The sequence below is a fragment of the Myxocyprinus asiaticus genome, chromosome 11 (genome assembly GCF_019703515.2).
Source record: "Myxocyprinus asiaticus isolate MX2 ecotype Aquarium Trade chromosome 11, UBuf_Myxa_2, whole genome shotgun sequence".
Taxonomy (NCBI): Eukaryota; Metazoa; Chordata; class Actinopteri; order Cypriniformes; family Catostomidae; genus Myxocyprinus; species Myxocyprinus asiaticus.
The window spans coordinates 35,943,116-35,967,634 of NC_059354.1; the positions used below are offsets into that span (position 1 = coordinate 35,943,116).

The 24,519-nt window shown below is 36.3% G+C and overlaps 1 protein-coding gene and 1 pseudogene across 1 annotated transcript; both read right to left on the minus strand.

Moving 5' to 3' along the window:
• Positions 1–6,812: 6,812 nt before the first annotated feature.
• Positions 6,813–12,534, minus strand: LOC127448440 (ADP/ATP translocase 3-like). The gene is made up of 4 exons (XM_051710960.1): positions 12,300–12,534; positions 8,800–9,286; positions 8,317–8,457; positions 6,813–8,207 (listed from the first exon to the last, which is right to left on the minus strand). The coding sequence occupies exons 1-4, from the start codon at positions 12,408–12,410 to the stop codon at positions 8,050–8,052; spliced, it is 897 nt and encodes a 298-aa protein (XP_051566920.1). The 5' UTR covers positions 12,411–12,534; the 3' UTR covers positions 6,813–8,049.
• A 1,566-nt stretch (positions 12,535–14,100) lies between these two features.
• Positions 14,101–24,489, minus strand: LOC127448022 (ADP/ATP translocase 2-like; annotated as a pseudogene).
• Between the last annotated feature and the right edge of the window lie 30 nt (positions 24,490–24,519).

A 24,519-nucleotide genomic window follows, 5' to 3' on the forward strand; every position in this document is an offset into this window, starting at 1 on the left:
CAACCATGTCATTCCAATTGTGCTGCTGAGAAGGATGGAACGCCTGTACCGAGATGTCAAGGTAGGGAGAGAAGGGGGAAAGAGAGTGGATTCAAAGGATAAGGATAAAATCTTTGAGCAGCACTCGATTCCATCTGGGCTGCGGAGCAGTTCTCCCCCTCTGGGAAGGGCTGCGTATCTGCAGAGAAACCGAGCTAAGACGAGACCTGTCAGGAACAAAGAGCGAAATTCCAATGATATGTTTAGCTAAAAGGGTGAGAGAAAAGTGAATCAAAGTGGGGCAGGATCAAAGAAACGCTTCAGTAAAGTCAACTTGGCCGCCAAGAGACCAGCAGGGGATGCATACAATTTATAAGTTGTTCTTCAGAACCTTGTGATGTTGAAGAATTGATTGTTATTGTAGCTAGAGAGAAGAAGAGGAAGATGTGGGACTGAGGTGGAGGGTCACCTTTATGTGTATCTCAAGTGGAGCTCTTTGATGTATGACAGTTGTCAAACACTGGAATGGCACCACTGGTTTTAAATCGAGGCACTGGAACATGTCAGGGCCAATAAGTCACCACAACAAACAGCCGTAAAGAAAACGACAGTCGGTTTGTTTGCTTTAACCACTGACTCATACACAATCAACCAAACAGCTTTTAAAAGTCAACATGACAATCCATGACAGTGTGTTTGAGGTGGAGGTACCCTGAAGGTTAAGATGTTGGACTCCCTGTTGAAAAAAAAAAAAAATGGGTTAAAAGAATAGTTCACCCAAAAAGGAAAATTCACAAATCATTTAATCACCCTTATGCCATCCCAGATGTGTTGAACTCAAATGAAGATTTTTAGAAGAATATTTCAGCTCTGTAGGCCCATACAATGCAAGCTAGCAAGTATTTTAAGTCCTTTAAATATTTAAGTCCTTTCTCCTCCCTGCTCAGTCAATCTCCACTTTAACTTTCACATTCTTCTTCTTGTGTTTTTGGCATTTCACATTCTTCATGCATATCGCCCCCTACAGGACAGGGAGAAGAATTTCTAGCAAAAAAGGAATTAAATATTGATCTGTTTCTCACACCAATCATATCACTTCTGAAGATATGGATTAAAACTCTGAATTTGTATGGATTACGTTTATGATGCCTTGATGTGCTTTTTGGAGCATCAAAATCTTGGCACCCATTCACTTGCATTGTGTGGACCTACAGAGCTGAAATATTCTTCTAAAAATCCTAATTTCTGTTCTGCAGAAGAAAGAAAATCATACATATCTGGGATGGCATGAGGGTGAGTAAACAATGAGAGAATTTTTCATTTTTTGTTGAGCTACTCCTTTATGGTCAAGGGTACAGCAGCTAACTTTCTCTAAAAAATTTCTCAAAGTTATGAACAATTGTCCATGCAGTAACATTAATTGAAATTTATTTCAGCTTTTTCTGTCATTGATAAACATTCTCACAATGTTAGCATGAAAACGTTATTCAGACATTATTAGTGGGACGTTCTTTAAATGTTACTACAGTGTAAAAAAAAATCTTACATTTTCAAACTTCTTTTGTATAATGTAACCGGCACGAGAACAAAGTCCCTTTCGATTGATCCGGAGTGAAAAAGGTTATTTTTAAATTATGGTTTTTATTTTTTATATTTCTGTCTGACAATTTTTTCATGAAACCAAAGACTAAATGGTTTATCACAGTAAGTTTTCGGAATTACACCACTTCCTGTTGCCCCAAAAATGGGGATTCACTCTTTTCAGTATGACATGATCAGCATGTGCTTTGATCCTGAAGGAAGCTGCTGCATCACATAACTCTTTGCCACATTGCACGTTGTGGATGTAGCCTTTCATGACAAGCAACTATATATAACTACTGCATATACATGCTCGATTAATCCAGATGCATGGAAAAATATTGAGGTAAAAAGTACATTTCTAAGTTGTTTCCAAGTCTTCACTGAATTAATGTTTGATATTATGCATTAATACAGATTTGATGCTGCCAGGTTTTGATTGAGAAGCAGATTTATAACGAAAACAAATAATTAAAATAAAATCATATGGGCTGCACAAGATGACATTTAGTCCAAAAGTGCCCACGCAGTGTGTGCATGTATGCAGGAAAGATTTAGGCTATTCGTTGATTTTAGAATTAGTATTTGTTATTTTGTAATTTAAATATTTTGGGGGGAAATGTTATATTTTAAATGTAAGAATACATTTATTGAAAAGACGTTATTTTATGGGCTGCTGTACTGCTGTGCTACTATGCTTGTTATGATTTCTATGTTGATCATTTTTATTAAATGTATTGTTTATTTTTGCTTATTTTGGGTGAGGCAAATCCCTTATTTTAAGCTTTTTTTCCAGACCAATTCCCTTGTTTCTGTTGCAAGATCTGACAACACTGCAGCTGGTATATCAACCACCCCTAGCACAGAGTACTGTCACCAAAAAAAAAAAAAAAAATACATTATTTACCATTATTAGCCATTCTTTTGTTTAGTTCTAACTGGATACCAATTGAAAAAGAGCCTGTTGAATGCCGGAACTGAAATAAAAAAATAAAGTTTCTGTTCAGAATGAACCGAAATGAAACACATTTCATTTTTAGTCTTTGGTTTTCCAGAATGTTCTTATAACTAAGAAAAGACGTTCTTAAAACGTTTTAAAACCTGGACATTTTAAAAGTTCCCAGAACTTTCAAATAACATTTTCACAACCAAACTGGAACATCAGTAAAACGTTCTTAGAATGTAACAATTTTATTTTAATCAAGTGAAGACCAATACAGTACCAAAATTGTTTATCAATCACAAAAATGCCTGTAAAATCACATTGAAATGTATTAATATTTCCATGAACAGCATAGGCCCAACAATGTGCAAAGTTATTAACATGACAAGCTGAATGCAACAATTTTGTAAATGCATAAAAAACAGCCAAAGTGTTATTTACCAGCTTAACACATGGAATAAACATTGGCCTAAATATTGTAATAGTCATATTACCAAATGACAGCTGTATTTGCACCAAAATACCATAGAGTTTAATTACACGCATGGCCTTTGACATCAACAACAAATAATTTTTCCTCCCTTTTAAAAATGTCACATGTTTTTTCTTGCTGCCTGCGATCCTATCAGAAGAAATTGCTGCAACCCATTTTGGGGTCGCAACCCATCAACCACTGCTCTATTGGTAAACATGAACTAATCATGACCCACGTTTTGAGTTAGCAAACCTGTACAATTTGCAGTAACTGAATGACCATTTGTCATTTATTTGTTGTATTCTGAGTAAAACTGTATTGGTCAGTAAGTAAATTCTCAGATTTGGTCATTGTTGACATTTTGCAGTGTATAGTTAAAGTACAAGACAAAAGCTGCTGAACAAAAACATGTTTATCATGAGCTAACCACACTTACCACTTGTTCCTTTAAGGCACAAATTGTAGAAGACCATTCTCCGTATTGCAAAATATTATCAGCCCAACACACGGAGTGCAGTCTGCAAAGTTCCTGTACAAAAAACTGCATGCTTTTTTTATTCACTTTGTCTCCCTTTTTCATTGGAACACATTATTATTTGCGTTCTGTTGAAGGAATGGCCTACATTTAATGGTATGTTCGTTAGGTCTTAGTAGTAAAACAATGGATTAATAATTCTGCTCTGGAGTTGTACAGTTCTAGTGCTCAGTTGAAATTTGGTATCACTACTTGTAATGTTTTCCCTCTTGGATTAATCACTTCTGCTTACAGTATGTTATTCATATTTGCAAGTCACATTTGATATAAGCATCTGTTAATTAATAAATGAAACTGACTGATTTAATAGTCCAAAAGAGAGAGGGCTATCTTTTATACAAACATAGAATTAAAGTCATAACACCACATGAAAAGCTAGATACAGTTTGTGTGTTTGTGTGTGTGTGTGTGTGTGTGTGTGTGTGTGTGTGTGTGTGTGTGTGTGTGTGTGTGTGTGTGTGTGATGGGGGGGTTTGGTTGGTTTACGAGGACATTTTTTTAGGTTACAAACTGGTAATTACAAGGGTATTATGCTATAAATGTGGTTTATGAGGACATTTCTAGTGTCCACATAATTCAAATCACTTAAAAACATACAAAATTATGTTTATTTGAAAATGTAAAAATGCAGAAAGTTTTTTGTGAGGGTTAGGTTTAGGGGTAGGGTTAGGGTTATATAGGATAGAATATATAGTTCATACAGTACAAAAATCATTACGTCTATGGAGAGTCCTCATAAGGATAGCTGCACCAACATGTGTGTGTGTGTGTGTGTGTGTGTGTGTGTGTGTGTGTGTGTGTGTGTGTGTGTGCAGCCAGCAGACTGCAAGGTAAGAATGGTCCATTGGGACAACTCAGAAACAACAACAAAGAGTCATCAGAGGTCTAGATGAAAGCCCTGTCATGAAATATTTCACTTCTCACAGTCCACACCTCAGTGAGTGTGTGCTCATGTATTGACTGACTAAAGCACATGGGATTCTGACCACAAAAAAGCGTGGATCTAGTGGATACCTCAGTACTTTTCTGCAGTCACGTTTAATTTCACATAACACAATCACTGGATCTTCTATAACTATGCTTCCTGTAAAATCTGTATGTAAATCACAAACTCTTTTTAAAGATGGCTTTATGATTACTCTGAACTGCACATGATTTAGGAATGGGTTATGTCACTGGAATTTCTTTGAATGTACACAAACAAAACAGAACAAAAATAAAGTAGTAGCTGAGTTAGAATTGCATACTTTTTAATGGTAAGAATTAACAGTCTGTTATTTGTTGAATGTTCATGCTTCTTGAGCATTTTAGAATGCTCCCTGCTGATATTACTTTGTTTCGTTCTCAATTCTTTGCCATTTCAACAGTGCCATCAAGTGGACTTATTATGCATACTTGCTAGCTAAAAATTCAGAGTTGGAAAACAATGTTTATTTGAACAGGAGAGTGAGAAGAACACAGTGCAGTATAAAGAGCTGTAGCCATAAGAAATTAGAATAAGCATGTTTTGGTAACACTTTAAAATAAGGTTCCATTTCTTAACATTAGTTAGCATAAACTAACAATGAAAAATAATTTTACAGCATTTATTAATATTGGTTAATGTTAATTTCAGCATATACTCATACATTTTTAAAATCGAAAGTTGTATTTGTTAACATTAGTTAATGCATTATGAACTAACATGAACTTACAATGAGCAATTGTATTTTTATTAACTTAAATTAACAAAGATCATAATGTTGTAATATATATATATATATATATATATATATATATATATATATATATATATATATATATATATATATAGCTCATTGTTTGTTCATAATAATGCATTAATTAATGTTAACAAATAGAACCTTTTTGTAGTGTTACCCATATTTTAAACACTAATTTAAAAAATAAATAAAATAAAAAATCTGTGATAAAAATGTTTAAGTGTAAGCTTTTAGATATTGTTAGTCATTCCAATTGTCATTTTAGGTGTCTGCTTTCTGCAAACCCCTGATCCATGCAAGAGAATACGATAATGTTTTAATTTCATGTCACGTGTTATCAATAAATGCATTTTTTCAAAGTATCACATGTGGAAACAGTTGTACATTTCCTTTTATCTGAAGAAAGTTAATGGTTTTAAACCAGTCATTTTAATATCAAAGCACTTAACACTAGTATTATAATTACTTGCAGGTTGGCTATTCCAAACCTCTGTCAAGGCTGCATTTGAAGAAAATGACTTAATATTTATCTGACATGTACAGTATGCTTGGAGTCAGACAAGGCAGTTCACATTACAGAAGATTGCTTTGTACTATGGCCATTTTGGTAAATTACACTGGCCTTTGATCTCAGCCAGTTGATTGACTTGCATGGTTTTCATTATAAAGACTTGTATAATCTGTCTGTTGATACTAGTAAACAAAATCAGAGACATAATAGAGAGACTGTGTCCAGCTGTGCAAGACTGTAGATCATCTTTGATTACTGAACCTCTGAAATGCTCTAGCTGTGGAAGACAATCGTTTTACTGTTTCACCCTTTCTGACTATGTATGAATGCTTATTACCTTCTTTTTCAAGCAGGAATGAAGCCTCAATGAGGGTATTCTGTATCTCCTTCCATTGGTAGTACAGTTCTGGCTCAGAAGTGAATGCATAGCGGTATCTTCTGTTAATCTACAGATCATTGTACATGCTGGACATTTTGAATATATACTGAAGTGGAAGTGTGACAAATGTCAGAAGGTGTTATTCAGTTTTAAAAAAGGTGTTTTAAAAAAGGTGTTGTAAAAATACAGTGAGGTCCCAGTCTGTGTCCACTTCAAATTTTTTAGGATAAAAATAAAATAAAATGTAAAACAAAGAAATGGTTTGATGTCACTGAATACAAAACATTTCAGATTCTGCACTAGATCACATATTATTGCATTGACCATGATTACTGCTTTGTACAAAAGGTCATATTTCCTTGCTTCCATTGAAACATCCAAGATGCTCTTTAAAATATTTTCAAATCATGCTGGGAAAACATGGATCATCAGGTTTTGCACAAACTTTGCAAAACTAGAGTGCATGCTGTCATGAAAGCAAAGAAATTCTGAAATTCATGTACATGTATGAATTCAAGTTTCAATATAAATTTCACTCAAATGTTATGCTAATAACACAAGTTGTGAAAACTATATTAAATTAGAAAAATGCAACAAAAAATAATCATTTTCACACAACTTTAAATCTCCACAAACTCTAAATAATTACTTGTTAAATACCTCAACCAGATCTAAAAAAAAACAACCATTTGGGTTTTCCCACTTTTATTGAATTTACAAGCATTCTTGGTGTTCAAACATTAAACTGCAAGTAGTCTGAAAGTACAGCCCTTCTCTCCATATAGTGTGGCATAAGATTACCATTGCTTTACATGTTAAAAGTGAGTATAACGTTACAGTGCATGCATTACTGAACTCAAAATGCCCTGCCTTGCTTGCCCTTGCATTTCTACTTCTGAAAACGGAATCTACATAATAAAGATCAGTCTGACGCAACCAAACACTGAGCCTGACAACAAAATATGACTCCCCTCATTATACAAGATGGAAAATACTTAAGCGGAATTCCAAAAAAGAGAAATCATTGAAATACACTTTTCATGTCACATAAGGTCTGAGTATGCCATGTCTCTTGCGCCAAACATTCTTTGCTGGAGAGCTTTACTGTGTTGGTATGTGTGTTAACAGAGACAGATAGAGGGCAAATCTGTTGTGAATTAAAGCGTCTAATTTAATACCTCTATGATTCCATCTGACACAAAATTTCAGTCCAACTTGTGACCAGAGAAAATGTTTCAAGAGCGGAACATTATGCTGCGGCTTTTGAACTCCACATTTTATTTGGAGAGTGATCCTGTTTATCCTTGTTACCACGAGCCTTGGATAAGAGAACTTAGAAATGGAGTCCATAGTTTGATAGGTCGATAGGATAACAGTTTGAAAGCAGGACTAAAAATAATGTTGTCATGACCTCTTGTGGAATTATTATGCTATTGCATGATATGGACTCGATCTGCAAGTGATGTCTCAGATTTACGGAGGAACATTATGAAGAAAATCAACAAATGAATGCATTTGAATTATTTTAAGCATTGATTATTTAACTATTTGCCACTAATTTCTTATGAATACATATTTATATTTTTTAATTTTGAATGTAATGTTTCTCCATATTGCTGTTCTTTAGCCACTGCATGACACCATATGTGGACAAAGTCTGTCTTCATATTTAAACTGCATATACAGATACTTCCTTTTGATAAAATATTTACTTTTTCATAGGTGGCTAGAGCAGTCTCTTAACATAAAAATATAGCAACAGAATTCACATACAGAAAAATATTAATTTCTTTTGTCATCTAACACTATTTAACCAAATTCGCATTTGTGCTGAGTGGATAGGGTTTGGTTAAATCTTGACACTATTATTCATAGGATGTAATGTTGTGGTAAGAGCTACTGTACTATTTCTTAGTATATATTGTTTAAACAAACTTCTTGAATTCATCATACAGCACAAGCACAAAAGCGCCCCCCATTCCTCTAAATACATTAGACAGAGCCCCTTTAAAGAATGCTTTGCCACCCTCATCACGAGCAATCTTCCTCCAGCAGTCAATGGTTCCAGTGTACATAATATCAGCTGGGAAGACAAAAGACAAAGACTTCAGCTGTAATACTGTATATGCATACTTCATGGAGAGCAGGGAGTTATTCAAATGAATGCATGTGTTCGAGCATGTGTTGTATACCTCCTTTGCGCCCAGACTGCATCATCATGCGACGCCGCACAGTGTCAAAGGGATAGGACACCACACCAGCCACTGCTGTCACAGTTTGTGCAATCATCCAGCTGACTATAATGTGGGTGTTCTTAGGGTCTGGAAGCATGCCTACACAGCACCAAATGAGAATGCATGCATGCATGCAAATACACAAGTCAGAGGTTTTGGTTACAGATCAGGAGAGAAGAGAAATCTCATTGGTTCAGCAATGCCAAATTAGATCAGCTAGAGCACAAGCCTCTTAAATTTTTAGATTTATTGTATTATTAAAAATATAAGTATTTTCCATTGTGTCAAGAGAAAGAGACAATTTCCCCAATTATTGTCAAAGATCGGAGAGAAATATTCATTAATCAAAATTATTTTATTTAAAAATTCCCATCTATGTTCACATTCTAAACTTTGATTTTTAATCTTATTTGTTACTGTCACAAAGCAGAATCCTCCCACCTTTGGCAGTGTCATAGACTCCGAAGTAGGATGCCCTGTAGATAATGATGCCCTGGACAGAAACATTGAAACCCTGGTACAGGCCTCGTAGCCCGTCTGACCTAAAGATTTTGACCAGGCAGTCGACCAGTCCACTGAACTCCCTGCTGCTGCCAGCTTTCCCAACATCTGCAGCTAGTCGGGTTCGAGCGAAATCGAGGGGGTAGACGAAGCAAAGGGAAGTGGCTCCAGCAGCACCACCAGAGGCCAAGTTACCAGCAAAGTATCGCCAGAACTGTGTGTGCCTATCTACACCACCCAAGAAAATCTGTTTGTACTTATCTTTGAAGGCAAAGTTGAGAGCTTGAGTGGGGAAGTAGCGAATGACGTTGGCTAGGTTGCCACGCCAAAAGGAGACAAAGCCTTGCTCCTTGGGAATCCTCACAATACAGTCGATAATACCTTTGTACTGCTTGTCTGCACTGATCTGCTTGCTGGCATGTTGTACCTGTAAATTCAAACACAAAATCCACTGAGATAGATGATATCTGAGTTGACTCATTTGGTGTCCTAAATCATGTCTTTTTTTTGTATGCAGCAAACTGAGCTAAGAAAGTGGGTGACTGTGATTTTGCCAGATCACATTTTATGGTTAGGTTACTATGAAATACAAAATCTTATTACCTATTATCAAAATGTCAATGCTGCTCTTTGCTGCTCCATACAACAAAGATGCATGACTATACTGTAGCTTGGAAACATATGCAATTTTTGTTTGTGAAAGAAAATTATAATTGCATTCACAGAGAATGCCTTAAATTGATCAGAAATTATAGTAAAGACATTTATAATATTACAAATGATTATTTCCATTTAAATAAATATTGTATTCTTCAAACTTTCTGTTCATCCAAGAATCCTCCACTTACAGCAATGACACCTTAGGCATTCTAGCAATCCGTTTATTCTAGATTTTCAGGTAAAGATAAATCCCATGCTTTCTGCAGCACTTCCCAAAAATTTAACTGGCCTGTAGGGCACTTGTTCTAACAGATTTTCCAACCACCTTTTCTCAGAATAGCTCAACATCTCAAACTTTGAAGACAGTAGTGCATGGAATAGCTTTAATCTCTCAAAAGAACAACAGACCAATGCATTTCTAGAGAGATTTGTTTCTTTTTGGCCACTTTATAACCAACATTTCATTTGCAAGGGGAATGTGACTTGCAAGTAATACAAGTGTACGCAATACTTCAGCAACTTAAAAAAGACTATGGATTGCAATGTCCATACTTCATTTCATTTCTGTTTTCAACTGTTCTAACAAAAAGAAATGTTTCTTGAACACCAAATTAACACATAATAATAAATAATTATAAATAATAATTTCTTAAAGATCACGTGACACATTACTTCCTTAGTAGACTGGAGCAATGACTGCTAAAAATGGGCCTTTGACAACAAAGGTAAACATTTTATTTTAAAATTAATAATAATATAAAAGAGGAATTTCAAACAGCAGGCCTAATAATAATTTGCAGCTTTACTAATGTTTAATGTAGTGTTTTGATTCATTTAATGGTTCCGAGGTGAAAAGAAAACCTTTTTTTTTTTTTAAGGAACAAAAATCTCTCAATGTTTCTAACTTTGGAAGGGGGGTGTATATATACCTTACCTAGGGTATCAAGTGACCCAGGACGGCCACTTATGCCCCCTCCCAGTTTTAGGGTTTTGGTTTTAGGGTTTGGAGCTTACACAACATTCTTCCATTGATCAGTCACAACATTAAAACCACTGACAGGTGAAGTGAATAACATTTATTATCTCGTTACAACAGCACCTGTCAAGGGGTGGGATATATTAGTCAGCAAATGAACAGTCAGTTTTTGAATTTCATGTGTTGGAAGCAGGACAAATGGGCAAGCGCAAAGATCTGAGCGACTTTGACAAGGGCCAAATTGTGATGGCTAGATGACTGGGTCAGAGCATCTCCAAAATGGCAGGTCTTGTGGGGTGTTCCCGGTATGCAGTGGTTAGTACCAACCAAAAGTGGTCCAAGGAAGGACAACCAGTGAACCCGGCAAAAGGGTCATGGGCGCACAAGGCTCATTGATGCACGTGGGGAGTGAAGGCTAGCCCATCTGGTCTGATCCCACAGAAGAGCTACTGTAGACCAAACTGCTGAAAAATTTAATGCTGGCCATAATAGAAAGGTGTCAGAACACACAGTGCATCGCAGTTTGTGGTGTATGGGGCTGCGTTGCCGCAGACCGGTCAGAGTGCCCATTCTGACCCCTGTCCACCACCAAAAGCACCTACAATGGGCACGTGAGCATCAGAACTGGACCATGGAGCAATGGAAGAAGGTGGCCTGGTCTGATGAATCACATTTTCTTTTAGATCATGTGGATGGCCGGGTGTGTGTGCGTCGTTTACCTGGGGAAGAGATGGCAGCAGAATGCACTATGGGAAGAAGGCAGGCCGGCGGAGGCAGTGTGATGCTCTGGGCAATATTCTGCTGGGAAACATTGGGTCCTTCATGTGTATGTTATTTTGACACATACTAACTACCTAATGATTGTTGCAGACCACATACACCCCTTCACGGCAATGGTATTCCCTGATGGCAGTGGCCTCTTTCAGCAGGATAGTGCACCCTGCCACACTGCAAAAATTGTTCAGAAATGGTTTGAGGAACATGACAAAGAGTTCAAGGTGTTAAATTGGCCTCCAAATTCCCCAGATCTTAATCCGATTGAGCATCAATGAGATTTGCTGGACCAACAAGTTCCATCCATGGAGGCCCCACCTCACAACTTACCAGACTTAAAGGATCTGCTGCTAACATCTTGGTGCCAGATACCACAGGACACCTTCAGAGGTCTTGTGGAGTCCATGCCTCGATGTTTTGGTGGCAAGAGTGGGACCTACATGATATTAGGCAGGTGGTTTTAATGTTGTGGCTGATCGGCGTATAAACCTATAATTTCCCTCTGATTTTACGGTTATTCGAAGGTTAGTTTGTCAGGAATTTTGTTCTAGAACTAACAAAAAATGTTGATCCAGGAAGGAACGTCATTCATTCTTGGCTAAATTTGACCTAATACATAAAGCCAGGGCCTGTAAAATGAGACAAGACCGCAGGGGGGATAGACGTGCCACCCAGCCAGCTGCCAAAGTCACACAGTACGTTCTTAAATCTAGTAGTAAAAATGGTAATGGGAAGATGCAAGCATGGAAACTCGATTTTACAGCGGCAGTTTGAATGTTAGGCTTAACAATACATCGTTGTAAAGGATGCTCTAAGGATGCGGACGTTGCAAACAAAGAACATACATTTCGTGTGACCTTTACGGGTTAAAGTCAAAGCGCATCGTACCAGCCAAAAGAGGATTCGTGTTATTATTTAATACGTCAGAAAAGATTTATGCATTGCCATGCATTAGGGTATGTCAGATTGCGTTATGAGCAGTCCTGAGCAATGACGTATCTCGCGCTCGGGCACAACATGTCCTTCTCACCTGCAGCAGCAGTTTCACTCTCTCTATCGGTGCGACTGCAGTTTTGGAAATAGCCGCAGCGACTCCACCAGCCAAAAAGTCTTTAGCGAAAGAAATTGCAGCATCAGCCATGGCAGCGCTAATACTTTAGCTCAGAAGACTATATTATCAACACAATATACTGATAACTGCTGGAAGAAGCAGGAGGTAGGCTACAGTAGAGCAGAAAGTGATGGAGATGCTGCAGAGGATACGCTACGCACACTCACGAGGTTTATCGCGATACTTGCTCCAAAGCCCCCTATGGCATGAATTATGTGCTGCTTAACAGTGATATTTGTAAACTCCTACAGAGTTTTACAGAATATTAATTGTATACTTTTCATTAAACTAGAATAGAAATACAAAATAAAAATAAAAACTGTACTCAATAAAATGGCATTTAAAAAACTAATACAATAGACCCACACTTCATCACATACACATCATTAAAAATTGCATTATAACATTATGTTAATCGTCAAAAATGTTCCTTATTTTCCAGCAGGCTCAACAGCATGGTGTCCAAAAAAGAGAGAGGGAGGAAGAGGAGAGAGAGAGAGAGAGAGAGAGAGAGAGAGAGAGAGAGAGAGAGGAACTTTTTTCATGTAAAGCTTAAAATATAGGTCTGTACCAAAAAAACAAAGAGCAGAGCACTGTATTTTAGTATGTGAGATTAACAATAATAAATAATAGGATTATTATGTACAGTACATATTTTGAGCATTTGATGAGAAACATTCATTGATCTACTAAAGATGGCTCAAATTGGGAATGAATGAATGAACGAAGAACGAAGGAATGAATGTTACATTTTATATAGCGCTTTTCAGACACGACACTCAAAGCGCTTTACACAGTGAACGGGACTCTCCTCAACCACCATCAGTGTGCAGCATCCACCTGGATGATGCAACGGCAGCCATAGTGCACCAGTACTCTCACCACACACCAGCTATTGGTGGAGAGTAGAGAGTGGAGTGATATAGCCAATTCATGGATGGGGATTATTAGGAGGCCATGATTGATAAGGGCCAGTGGTGGGAATTTGGCCACAACACCAAGGTCACACCCCTCTGTTCATGAGAAGTGCCCTGGAATTTTTAATGACCACAGAGAGTCAGGACCTCAGTTTAACGTCTCATCTGTAGGACGGTCCCTTTTTACAGGATAGTGTCCCCATCACTATACTGGGGCGTTAGGACCCACACTATCCGCAGGGTGAGCACCTCCAGTTGGCCTCACTAACACCTCTTCCAGCAGCAACTTTAGTTTTCCCCAGGTGGTCTCCCATCCAGGTACTGACCAAGCTCAACCCTTCAGTGGGCAACCAGTCTAGAGCTACAGGGTGATATGGCTGGTGGTTTTTATTTTGTATTTTTAGCATAAATATTGATCTGTTTTGCTCATTTCATAAGCATACATACACATATATACATTTTTTATTTGATGTATAAACTTCCTACTTATAGCTGCTTTTTAGCCACTGCGTCAAACCACAGCTTGATACATGTATGGGGACAAAGTCTGTTTTCATGCTAAAATCACATATAGGCCCACAGGTGCTTTCTTTTGATAAAATCTGTGTTTTTATAATAGAAGGATAGTGCTTTCTCTAAACCTAAAATGTATAACAACAGATTCACATAGTCTTAATTAAATATATTTTATATTTGATCATCTTACATATTTAACCAAGGCCACATTTGTGTTGAGTGGACAGGGTTTAGTTAAAACTCTGTGTTAAGAGCTATTCTACTAAGTTGTTTCTTTTACTTATTGTTTAATCAAACTTCTTGATTTCATCATTTAGCACAAGCACAAAAGCGCCCACAAATCCTCTAAATATATTGGACAGAGCCCCTTTGAAGAATGCTTTACCACCCTCATCACGAGCAATTTTCCTCCAGCAGTCAATGGCTCCCATGTACATAATATCCGCTGGAAGACAAAATACAATGACTTGAGTTGAAATAAATAAAACTATTCAAATCAGATCTCAAAATTAGATATCAAAATGTAAAAAACACACACATCAAGATTTTTGGGAGCAGCAGTGTGCTGACCTTTTTTTGCTCAATATCCTTGTAGTTATTTAAATGAGTGCATGTGTTCGAGCATGTGTTGTATACCTTCTTTGCGCCCAGACTGCATCATCATGCGATGCCGCACAGTGTCAAAGGGATAGGACACCACGCCAGCCACTGCTGTCACAGTTTGGGCAATCATCCAGTTCACCACAATGTAGGTGTTCTTAGCGTCTGGAAACATGCCTGTGCAGTGCCACACGAGAATGCATGCATGCAAACATGTAGGTCAGATGTTATTAACAAAACAAATAGACCATTCATTAAAAGAACACAACAGATAACATATGGACATTTACATAAAAAATTATATGTAATTTATACTGTATATAATTTCAAGAAAAATAGACACCTAAATCACACTTCTCCATTTAGCCAATTAAAGGAATATTCCAGGTTCAATAAAAACTAAGCTTAATTGACAGCATTTGTAGCACGATGTTGACTGACACAAACATATATTTCTTTAAAACAAACAGATATCTGGCTTACAGTAGGCACTACAATGGAAGTGAATGGGAGCCAATATGTAGACATTAAAATACTCACTGTTTCAAAAGTCTAGCCACAAGACATAAAGAGTATGCAAGTGAACATGATTTTAGAGTGATAAAATCGCTTACTAACATTTTATGTGTAAAGTTATATACAATTTTACAACTTTGTTGTCATGACGACATAACACTGTAAACTCAAAAACCCTAAAACGACTGTAAAAATTATGATTTGAACAACTTTACAGCTCAAGTTAGACACAAGTTTTAACTGAATAATTACTATCAGTGCCTTTAGAAAATAAAAAATAAAAATTGGCCCCATTCACATCCATTGTGTTGCCTCACTGTAACCTTGATTTTTGCTTTTTTTTTTAAAGAAAAGGAGGGATGAGTAAAATTATTTTCTGTGGTAAACAATATTATGTCACAAATGCTGTCGATTGAGCTTAACTTGTATTGAAGCCAGAATATTCCTTTAATGTCAAACATCGGAGAGAAATATTTATCAGAAATCCATATATTAACATTATTTTAGCAAGCAATTCTCATCTATGTTCAAATTTTAAACTTTTATTTATACTTTTAAGTTTTTACTAATAACTTTATTTTTTCCAAGCATAAAGCTCCCATCATTGGCAGTGTCATAGAATCCGAAGTAGGATGCCCTGTAGATAATGATGCCCTGAATAGAGACATTGAAGCCCTGGTACAGGCCTCGCAGCCCGTCTGACCTAAAGATTTTGACCAGGCAGTCGACCAGCCCGCTGAACTCCCTGCTGCTGCCAGCTCTCCCGACATCTGCAGCAAGTCTGGTTCAAGCGAAATCGAGTGGGTAGACAAAGCAAAGGGAAGTGGCTCCAGCAGCACCACCAGAGGCCAAGTTACCAGCAAAGTATCAGCAGAACTGCGTGTGCTTATCTACACCACTCTGACAAATCTGTTTGTACTTATCTTTGAAGGCAAAGTTGAGAGCTTGAGTGGGGAAGTAGCGAATGACATTGGCAATGTTGCCACGCCAAAAGGAGACAAAGCCTTGCTCCTTGGGAATCCTCTCAAAACAGTCGATAATTCCTTTGTACTCTTTGTCTGCACTGATCTGCTTGCTGGCATGTTGCACCTGCAAAATGAAACGAGTTGACATATTTGTGAAATTAGTTGACATATTTAGTGTACTTTATCATGCCATTAGTATTGTGTTGTTTAAAAATGAATATGAACTTGTTTTCTTTGCATTATTTGAGGTCTGAAAACACTGCATCTTTTTTGTTATTTTGACCAGTTGTCATTTTCTGCAAATAAATGCTCTAAATGACAATATTTTTATTTGGAATTTGGGAGAAATGTTGTCAGTACTTTATAGAATAAAACAAAAATGTTAATGTTACTCAAACATATACCTATAAATAGTAAATCCAGAGAAACTGATAATTTTGCAGTGGTCTCTTAATATTTTCCAGAGCTGTATATATATATATATATATATATACACAGGGTTGGGAGGGTTACTTTTGAAATGTATTCCACTACAGATTACAGATTACATGCTGTAAAATGTCATTTGTAATGTATTCCGTTAGATTACTCAAGGTCAGTAACGTATTCTAAATACTTTGGATTACTTCTTCAGTAGATTGAAGTAGATTTTTTCTGGTAGATATTTTCACTTGTTTTGACTATAAAAACTCTGCCAGTACAGTAAGACAAAATACACATGTTAAAAAATACATTCTCTGAAAAACCTATATATATAATGTAGTGTTGTTTCTAAAACAAGATAAATCAAATTGATCTTTTTTAAGGATTTTTAGATATTTTTACAGGAAAACAATACAAAAATTATTATCAAGAATATGATTTTTGCTCTAATATCAAAGGTTTTACTAGAAAAAAAAAATTTATGATCCAACGTGAATTTTCTTGATAAAAAAAATATGATCGTGCCTGGTAATGTGCATGTAGAATGGCTAGAAATAGCATTTTAGCTTAGTGTAAAGCTGACAATTTACACAAGGTTTATTTCTATTTCTTCTGCTCCAAACTTACTTCAGACTTACTTAATCTGCCTCACTGTACTGGACTTGTAAATGACAACATTACTAAAAGAAATGAACTGGTATTGGAAAGTACCAAAAAAGAAAGTATGGGTAGGCCTCCATATATTTAATTTCTAAAATGGCATCAGTGCATTTCTAAAATATTCTACATGTTGTTGTGCACCATTTTTGCAAGTGAAATCCACATAGTGAGAGGATATTTTGTGAACTAATTAAATGAGCCTCACAAAGTTTAGATAAATGGCTTTAATCCACCACAGTTCTTTGCTTGAGTTGAATGAATGCACAACACAAGAGGTATACCAGTACAGTCAGTCCCAAAAAAAAAAAATTCTAGAGGGGAGGTTATTGAAACAAGAATCAAAAGCAAACAACAGATAGCCAGGAAACAGATATACATCAAGCTGAAGTGTGTCACTCTTCTGAAGTTAGACCGCAGTCTGAAAGGGGCATGCCATGCCTGTTGTGAAACCGTGAGAATGTTTTTGAAGAGTTGCAAAGATACCATTCAAAATAAAGGAATTTGAAGCATCGGGAAGATAAGAAATAAACATGTTTTATAAAATGATATAGGGTTTTGGAATCAGTATTAAAAACATTATCTTTAGATTGCTAAAAAGATGCACAGAGATAATTCTAATAAACATTGCTTGCAGTGTGGGTCGGGGGCTCAGTATAAGACATTGCCCTACACTTCAGAATCAGAAAAAGCTTTATTGCCAAGTATGCTTACACATACAAGGATATTTTCTTGGTGACAGAAGCTTCCACTGCACAAACAATACAGCAACAAGACAGAGATAATAATAATTAAAAATAAATGTTTTTTTTAAAAAGCCAATAAAAAATATAAGTATATATAGAAATACGCAAAAAATATATATACAGTTGCTCAAAATTTGCATACTCTTGGTAATTGGTAATATATGTACCATTTTTAAAGAAAACATGAGTGAGCTTTTATTTCTTATGGGATTCATATTCAACAGTAGGTTATAACAGAATGGCACAATCATAAAACAAAACATGGCAATAATGAAAAAAAAATCTGCATTCCCTTAGTTCTTAATACTGTGTATTGCCCCTTTAGCATCAATGACAGCGTGCAGTCTTTTGTAACTGCTCGTATGAATGTAACACATCATAAGAAAGTGTTTCACTGCTGTTCAAATGCATTTTGTATTTTAAATACGTAATCCCGTTACATGTATTCCGTTATTCCCCAACCCTGTATGTATGTATGTATGTATGTATATATATATATATATATGTATGTATATATATATATATATATATATATATATAGCATAAAAATTGGATCCACTTTTTATTAGGTGTCTTTAACTACTACTTAAGCAGGGCCTGGGTAGCTCAGCAAGTAGTGACGCTGACTACTACACCTGGAGTCGCAAGTTCGAATCCAGGGTGTGCTGAGTGACTCCAGTCAAGCTTCCTAAGCAACCAATCATGGTCACTATAAGTGGTTCTTGCTCTCGGTGGGGCACGTGGTGAGTTGTGAATGGATGCCGCGGAGAATAGCGTGAATAGTGCCTCCACACACGCTAGGTCTCCGCGGTAACACGCTCAACAAGCCACACGATAAGATGTGTGGATTGACAGTCTCAGACAACAACAAAAAAACTACTGCTTAAGCATTTGATACAATGTACTTATTATGTGCATATGTGTTGTTGCACTTACATTTAAAGTACCTGCATTAAATACATTTAACCCTAACCTTAAAAAAAATCTACCCCAACCCTTACCCTAAACTCTAACCATATCCCTTCTCCTAAACCTACCTGTACCTCAACTTCAGTAGCAGCAAAAGTGAATTTTGTGAGAATTTTGTGAGAAGCAGAACAACATGAAGTTACACAATATATACATTGTATGTAATTTTAATGTTAGTACATAGTAGTTAAATACACCTAATATAAAGTGGGACCCTAAAATTTTCCCCAAAATGTGAAAAATCTTACAACTGACTCCGGTCTCCTTTATATGCTCTAGGTTTTCTGTCGCTAAAACAGGCCTAATCATCAATATGAGTACTGGCGTCTGGTCTCTGTAAATAACAATACAAATGTATTGTTATTATTATTATTAAAATATTAATCTAGACTTGAAACTAGAGTGTTGTATGTAGGTGTTACAGTAGATAGTACCGGCAATATATTTTATTTGTATTTTTCATTATTATTAATTGGCTCCAGATAGCAAAGCATGTCATTTAAATGTTTTATTATACATATTTATTACACATGGTCTGATATATATATATATATATATATATATATATATATATATATATATATATATGTAATTTTTTGGGTGGGGTACATAGTACATACAGAGATTATTTAGCAGAGATAGGCAACTCCTATTAAAATGAATTGGAGAAATTGGAACGCTCATCCAAGGAGCTCTGAGCGCCCAACGGTCAAGTGGTGTAGAAAGGAAGTCCCGCCTTACAGGTAAAAAAGCCAATTACCTGTCAATCAACTTTAGAATGCGCATGCGCATTAGCTATACAAGCCGGGAAAATTGCGGTTTTTAGTGTAATATGAGGGGGGGGAATCACAATGTATGATTCCAGTATTGTCATATTTTATTGCTGATTTGAAATATGTTCTTTGATCGTAATCTTGATCAACCGTTTTTGAGATTTTGGTCTTTCTCAATTCAAGTAGATAGTAGCTGCACTGTCGTGACTGGAAATAGCCTCCGGAGAGCGTTCCAAAGAGAGGTTTTATATTAAAACTCATTTTTAGAGACTCTCTTCTACAACAGTAACAATGTTCTAATGCTATTATTTCGTGTTGCAAGTTAAAGAAATGTTGTTATAGTAAAATAAATTTAAAAAAAAAGAAAAAAAAAGCCTCAGTTTGAAGGTCAAGAAAGAGAAAAATGTCAAATTTCAGGTTGTGCTAACTTTACATTAGTTCATTGAAATACTTGCCTTTTTTTTAACGAAAATGTACATTTTAAAAGGCAGTTTTTTTTTGTTTTTTTTTTTTATTTATTTATTACGTTTATATTCCCTTTCTCCTTCCCTTTTTTATTTCTCCCTTTAATCCAATGTTCTCTTATGTTTCACTTTACACTAGGGGTCTAAGAGATTCTGTTAAAAGAAAATCAATCTTCCTTTTTTGTAAAAATGAAAAAGCACAATGTTTTCTTATCCAAGCAACCCATTCTAATGCCATGGATGAAAAATTCTGGTCAAACCAATGGGGAGACAAAATATTGTATTGTCATGACACGAATAGGTCAGCAGGTGTTGCTATACTGTTAAACAATTTCCCTGGGAAAATGTTAACTACTATTGGTGATACTGGTGGCCATTGGATTGTTTGTGTATTCGAAGTAGATGATCATTTTCTGATCCTATGAAATACACAATATTGCCAAAAGTATTCGCTCACCCATCCAAATAACTGAATTCAGGTGTTCCAATCACTTCCATGGCCACAGGTGTATAAAATGAAGCACCTAGGCATGCAGTCTCCAAGATTTATAATTGATAAAGGAATTAAACAAGGGTGTCCTATCTCTCCTTTACTATTTATTACTGCTGCGGAAATGCTCTCTATTCTTATAAAAAAAAAAAAAAAAACTCAGACTTTGAAAAATTAACAGTGTTAGGCAAACAGCTGGCAATCAGCCAAGTGGCAGACGACACAACCATATATATGAAAAATAGTAACCAAGTTCCAAAAATCTTCAAAACAATAGATTTATTTTCTAGAGCATCTGGCTTAAAATTAAACCTTAAAAAATGTGAATTACTTCAAATTCATAACTCCCCTCTATTGATAATTCATAATATCCCTGTTAAGTCAACCATTAAATACCCAGGCATACACATTACAAAGGATAAAAATGCACTAAATAATCTCAACATTTGGAATAATTTAGATAAATGTAAATCTTATTTGAATTTGTGGTCTCAAAGAGATATCTCTATTATTGGCTGTATTTTTCTTACAAAATAGAATGTATTTCAAGATGTCACTCCCCAAAAATGCAATAAAACCAGGCAAACTTGAATTATATTTGGAAAAGAAAAACACACTACATTAGGAAAGGAATTATGGTGAAAGAGCTTGATGAAGGAGGTCTGAAAGCCATTGATATTGAGTGTATTAATGGTACTATCAAAACGAATTGGCTAAGATTTGTGAAAAATGAAAACAGCCTTTGGTTCCATATCCCTAGCAAAATTTTTATGAAACTAGGGGGCAATCAATCTCCTTCTTAGATGTGATTATGACCTAAAAAAAAACTCTGTCAAGTTATCAGAGTTTCATCAACAGGTATTACTGTATTGGAAGATGATTTACAAGCATAATTTTAGCCCTAATATACATCCTGTTGTGGAATTGTAGATATGTGGTATTTAGGAACAAGTCTTTGTTCTACAACAATTGATTTGAGAAAGGAATATGGTCTGTGATGCACCATTTGAAAAATACAGGAATCATAATGCCTTTTGAGATTTTTTGTTCAAAATTTAAGATAAATGACCGAAAACAGTATGATATTGTTATCAAAGTAATCCCACAATCTATAATTCAAATGTCTTATAGTTTGTCAATGTAATGTAAATCCTCATCTTCCTAAACTCTTGGTGAATGGACTAGCTCTCACTAACCTGAAATTGCCAAACATCACAATCCGGAAAGCTTTTGTCAATGAATTATATCCATTTTCTTCACAAAAAAGAAAATAATAATTCAATTCTCCAATATTTTTCTTATGATGAGGTTAAGAAATTGAGAACAAAATATTTTAAATTCCCAATTGCACCAAAAGCAAAGGAAGTCCACTTTAAAACTCTTAACGGAATATATCCTTCTGGAGAATTTTTAAGACACAGATTTGGTCTAGATCATAACAAAATGAGCAATTGTTATGAACAAATTGAAATGACAGAACACTTATTTTATGAAATGTAAAATTACTGGTTACAGTGCATCCAGAAAGTATTCACAGCGCTTCACTTTTTCCACATTTTGTTATGTTACAGCCTTATTCCAAAATGGATTAAATTCATTATTTTCCTCAATTCTACAAACAATACCCCATAATGACAACGTGAAAGAAGTTTGTTTGAAATCTTTGCAAATTTATTAAAAAGAAAAAAAAATAATAATTTAAAAAAAAAATAAAAAAGGTATTCACAGCCTTTGCTCAATACTTTGTTGAAGCACCTTTGGCACCAATTACAGCCTCAAGTCTTTTTGAGTATGATGCTACAAGCTTGGCACACCTATTTTTGGGCAGTTTCTCCCATTCTTCTTTGCAGGACCTCTCAAGCTCCATCAGGTTGGATGGGGAGCGTCGGTGCACAGCCATTTTCAGATCTCTCCAGAGATGTTCAATCGGGTTCAAGTCTGGGCTCTGGCTGGGCCACTCAAGGACATTCACAGAGTTGTCCCGTAGCCACTCCTTTGTTATCTTGGCTGTGTGCTTAGGGTCGTTGTCCTGTTGGAAGATGAACCTTCGCCCCAGTCTGAGGTCCAGAGCGCTCTGGAGCAGGTTTTCATCAAGGATGTCTCTGTACATTGCTGCATTCATCTTTCCCTCGATCCTGACTAGTCTCCCAGTTCCTGCCGCTGAAAAATATCCCCACAGCATGATGCTGCCACCACCATGCTTCACTGTAGGGATGGTATTAGCCAGGTGATGAGCGGTGCCTGGTTTCCTTCAGACATGACACTTGCCATTCAGGCCAAAGAATTCAATCTTTGTTTCTCATGGTCTGAGAGTCCTTCAGGTGCCTTTTGGCAAACTCCAGGCAGGCTGTCATGTGCCTTTTACTGAGGAGTGGCTTCAATCTGGCCACTCTACCATACAGGCCTGATTGGTGGAGTGCTCCAGAGATGGTTGTTCTTCTGGAAGGTTCTCCTCTCTCCACAGAGAAGCGCTGGAGCTCTGTCAGAGTGACCATTGGGTTCTTGGTCACCTCCCTGACTAAGGCCCTTCTCCCCCAGCTCAGTTTGGCCGGGCGGCCAGCTCTAGGAAGAGTCCTGGTGGTTCCAAACTTCTTCCATTTATGGATGATGGAGGCCACTGTGCTCATTGGGACCTTCAATGCTGCAGAAATTGTTCTGTACCCTTCCCCAGATCTGTGCCTCAATACAATCCTGTCTCGGAGGTCTACAGACAATTCCTTGGACTTCATGGCTTGGTTTGTGCTCTGACATGCACTGTTAACTGTGGGACCTTATATAGACAGGTGTGTGCCTTTCCAAATCATGTCCAATCAACTGAATTTACCACAGGTGGACTCTGATCAAGTTGTAGAAACATCTCAAGGATGATCAGTGGAAACAGGATGCACCTGAGCTCAATTCAGAGTGTCATGGCAAAGGCTGTGAATACTTACGTAAGTGATTTTTTTTTTTCGTTTTTTTATTTTTAATAAATTTGCAAAGATTTCAAACAAACTTCTTTCACATTGTCATTATGGGGTATTGTTTGTAGAAATTTGAGGAAAATAATGAATTTAATCCATTTTGGAATAAGGCTGTGAAGCGCTGTGAATACTTTCCGGATGCAGTGCATTTCCTAAATTTGACAATTTTTCTGAATTAACAAGAGAAAATGTGATATTTGGTATATTTATGAAAGAGGGAACACACGACTTAGCAATTAACATAATTATTATTCTTTCTACATAAGAGTAGATTCCTTAAAACAGTACCGAACTTTTATACATTTCACAAGGAGCTATGTCATTATTTCTTATCACTGAAGTCAATGAAGAAGAAGGTTACCCCCCTAAAAATATTTAATCATTTATTTTATGTACTTCAGTTTCTCATCCTTTACATGTTTCTCATGTGACTGTTTTTTCTTTGTGTTTGTGCTTGTCTATTGTCTGGATAAGAAATGTATATTATTGTACCAGACCATTAATGTTTGTAATGTACCTTTCTTACTGGTCAATAAAGCTCAATAAAAAAAGAAAAAAAAGAAAAGAAAAAAAAAAAGCGTTCCAAAGATGGCCGACAATGGACTGACTTGCTAGAAAGACTTTGGTACATAGCCTCCCTGCAATTCGTTCACCCTCCGCCTATGGGTGTTAAACTGTTTGACGCAACCGGGGTTATCCTCAATGTATTATACTTTTTACATTTTTTTTTTTTTTTTGATTTTTTTTTTTTTGGAAGGGGGGGGGGGCAAGTAAAGATGCTTCTGTACTCACCCGTTTCCTTTCTGAAGCAAAGATAAGAATGCATTTAGGAAATGTAATTCTGTTATAGGTTTTGTCCTAAATTAGATTATAACTGTAACTACAGAGATAAGATAGGATTCTAGAGTATGGACGTTTCTATAATACGGCCCCTTTCCTCCAACAAAAAAGTTTGAATACCCGTTGCTTTAAAAGATTAAGTCAAAGCGCATGTTCTCATGTGCAGCAGCAGTTTCACTCACTCTATCGGTGCAACAGCAGTTTCAGAGATAGCCGCTGCGACTCCCCGGCCAAAAAGACTGTGGCAAAAGAAATCGCCCCATCAGCCATGTCACCGCTAATAGTTTAGATTAGTATATT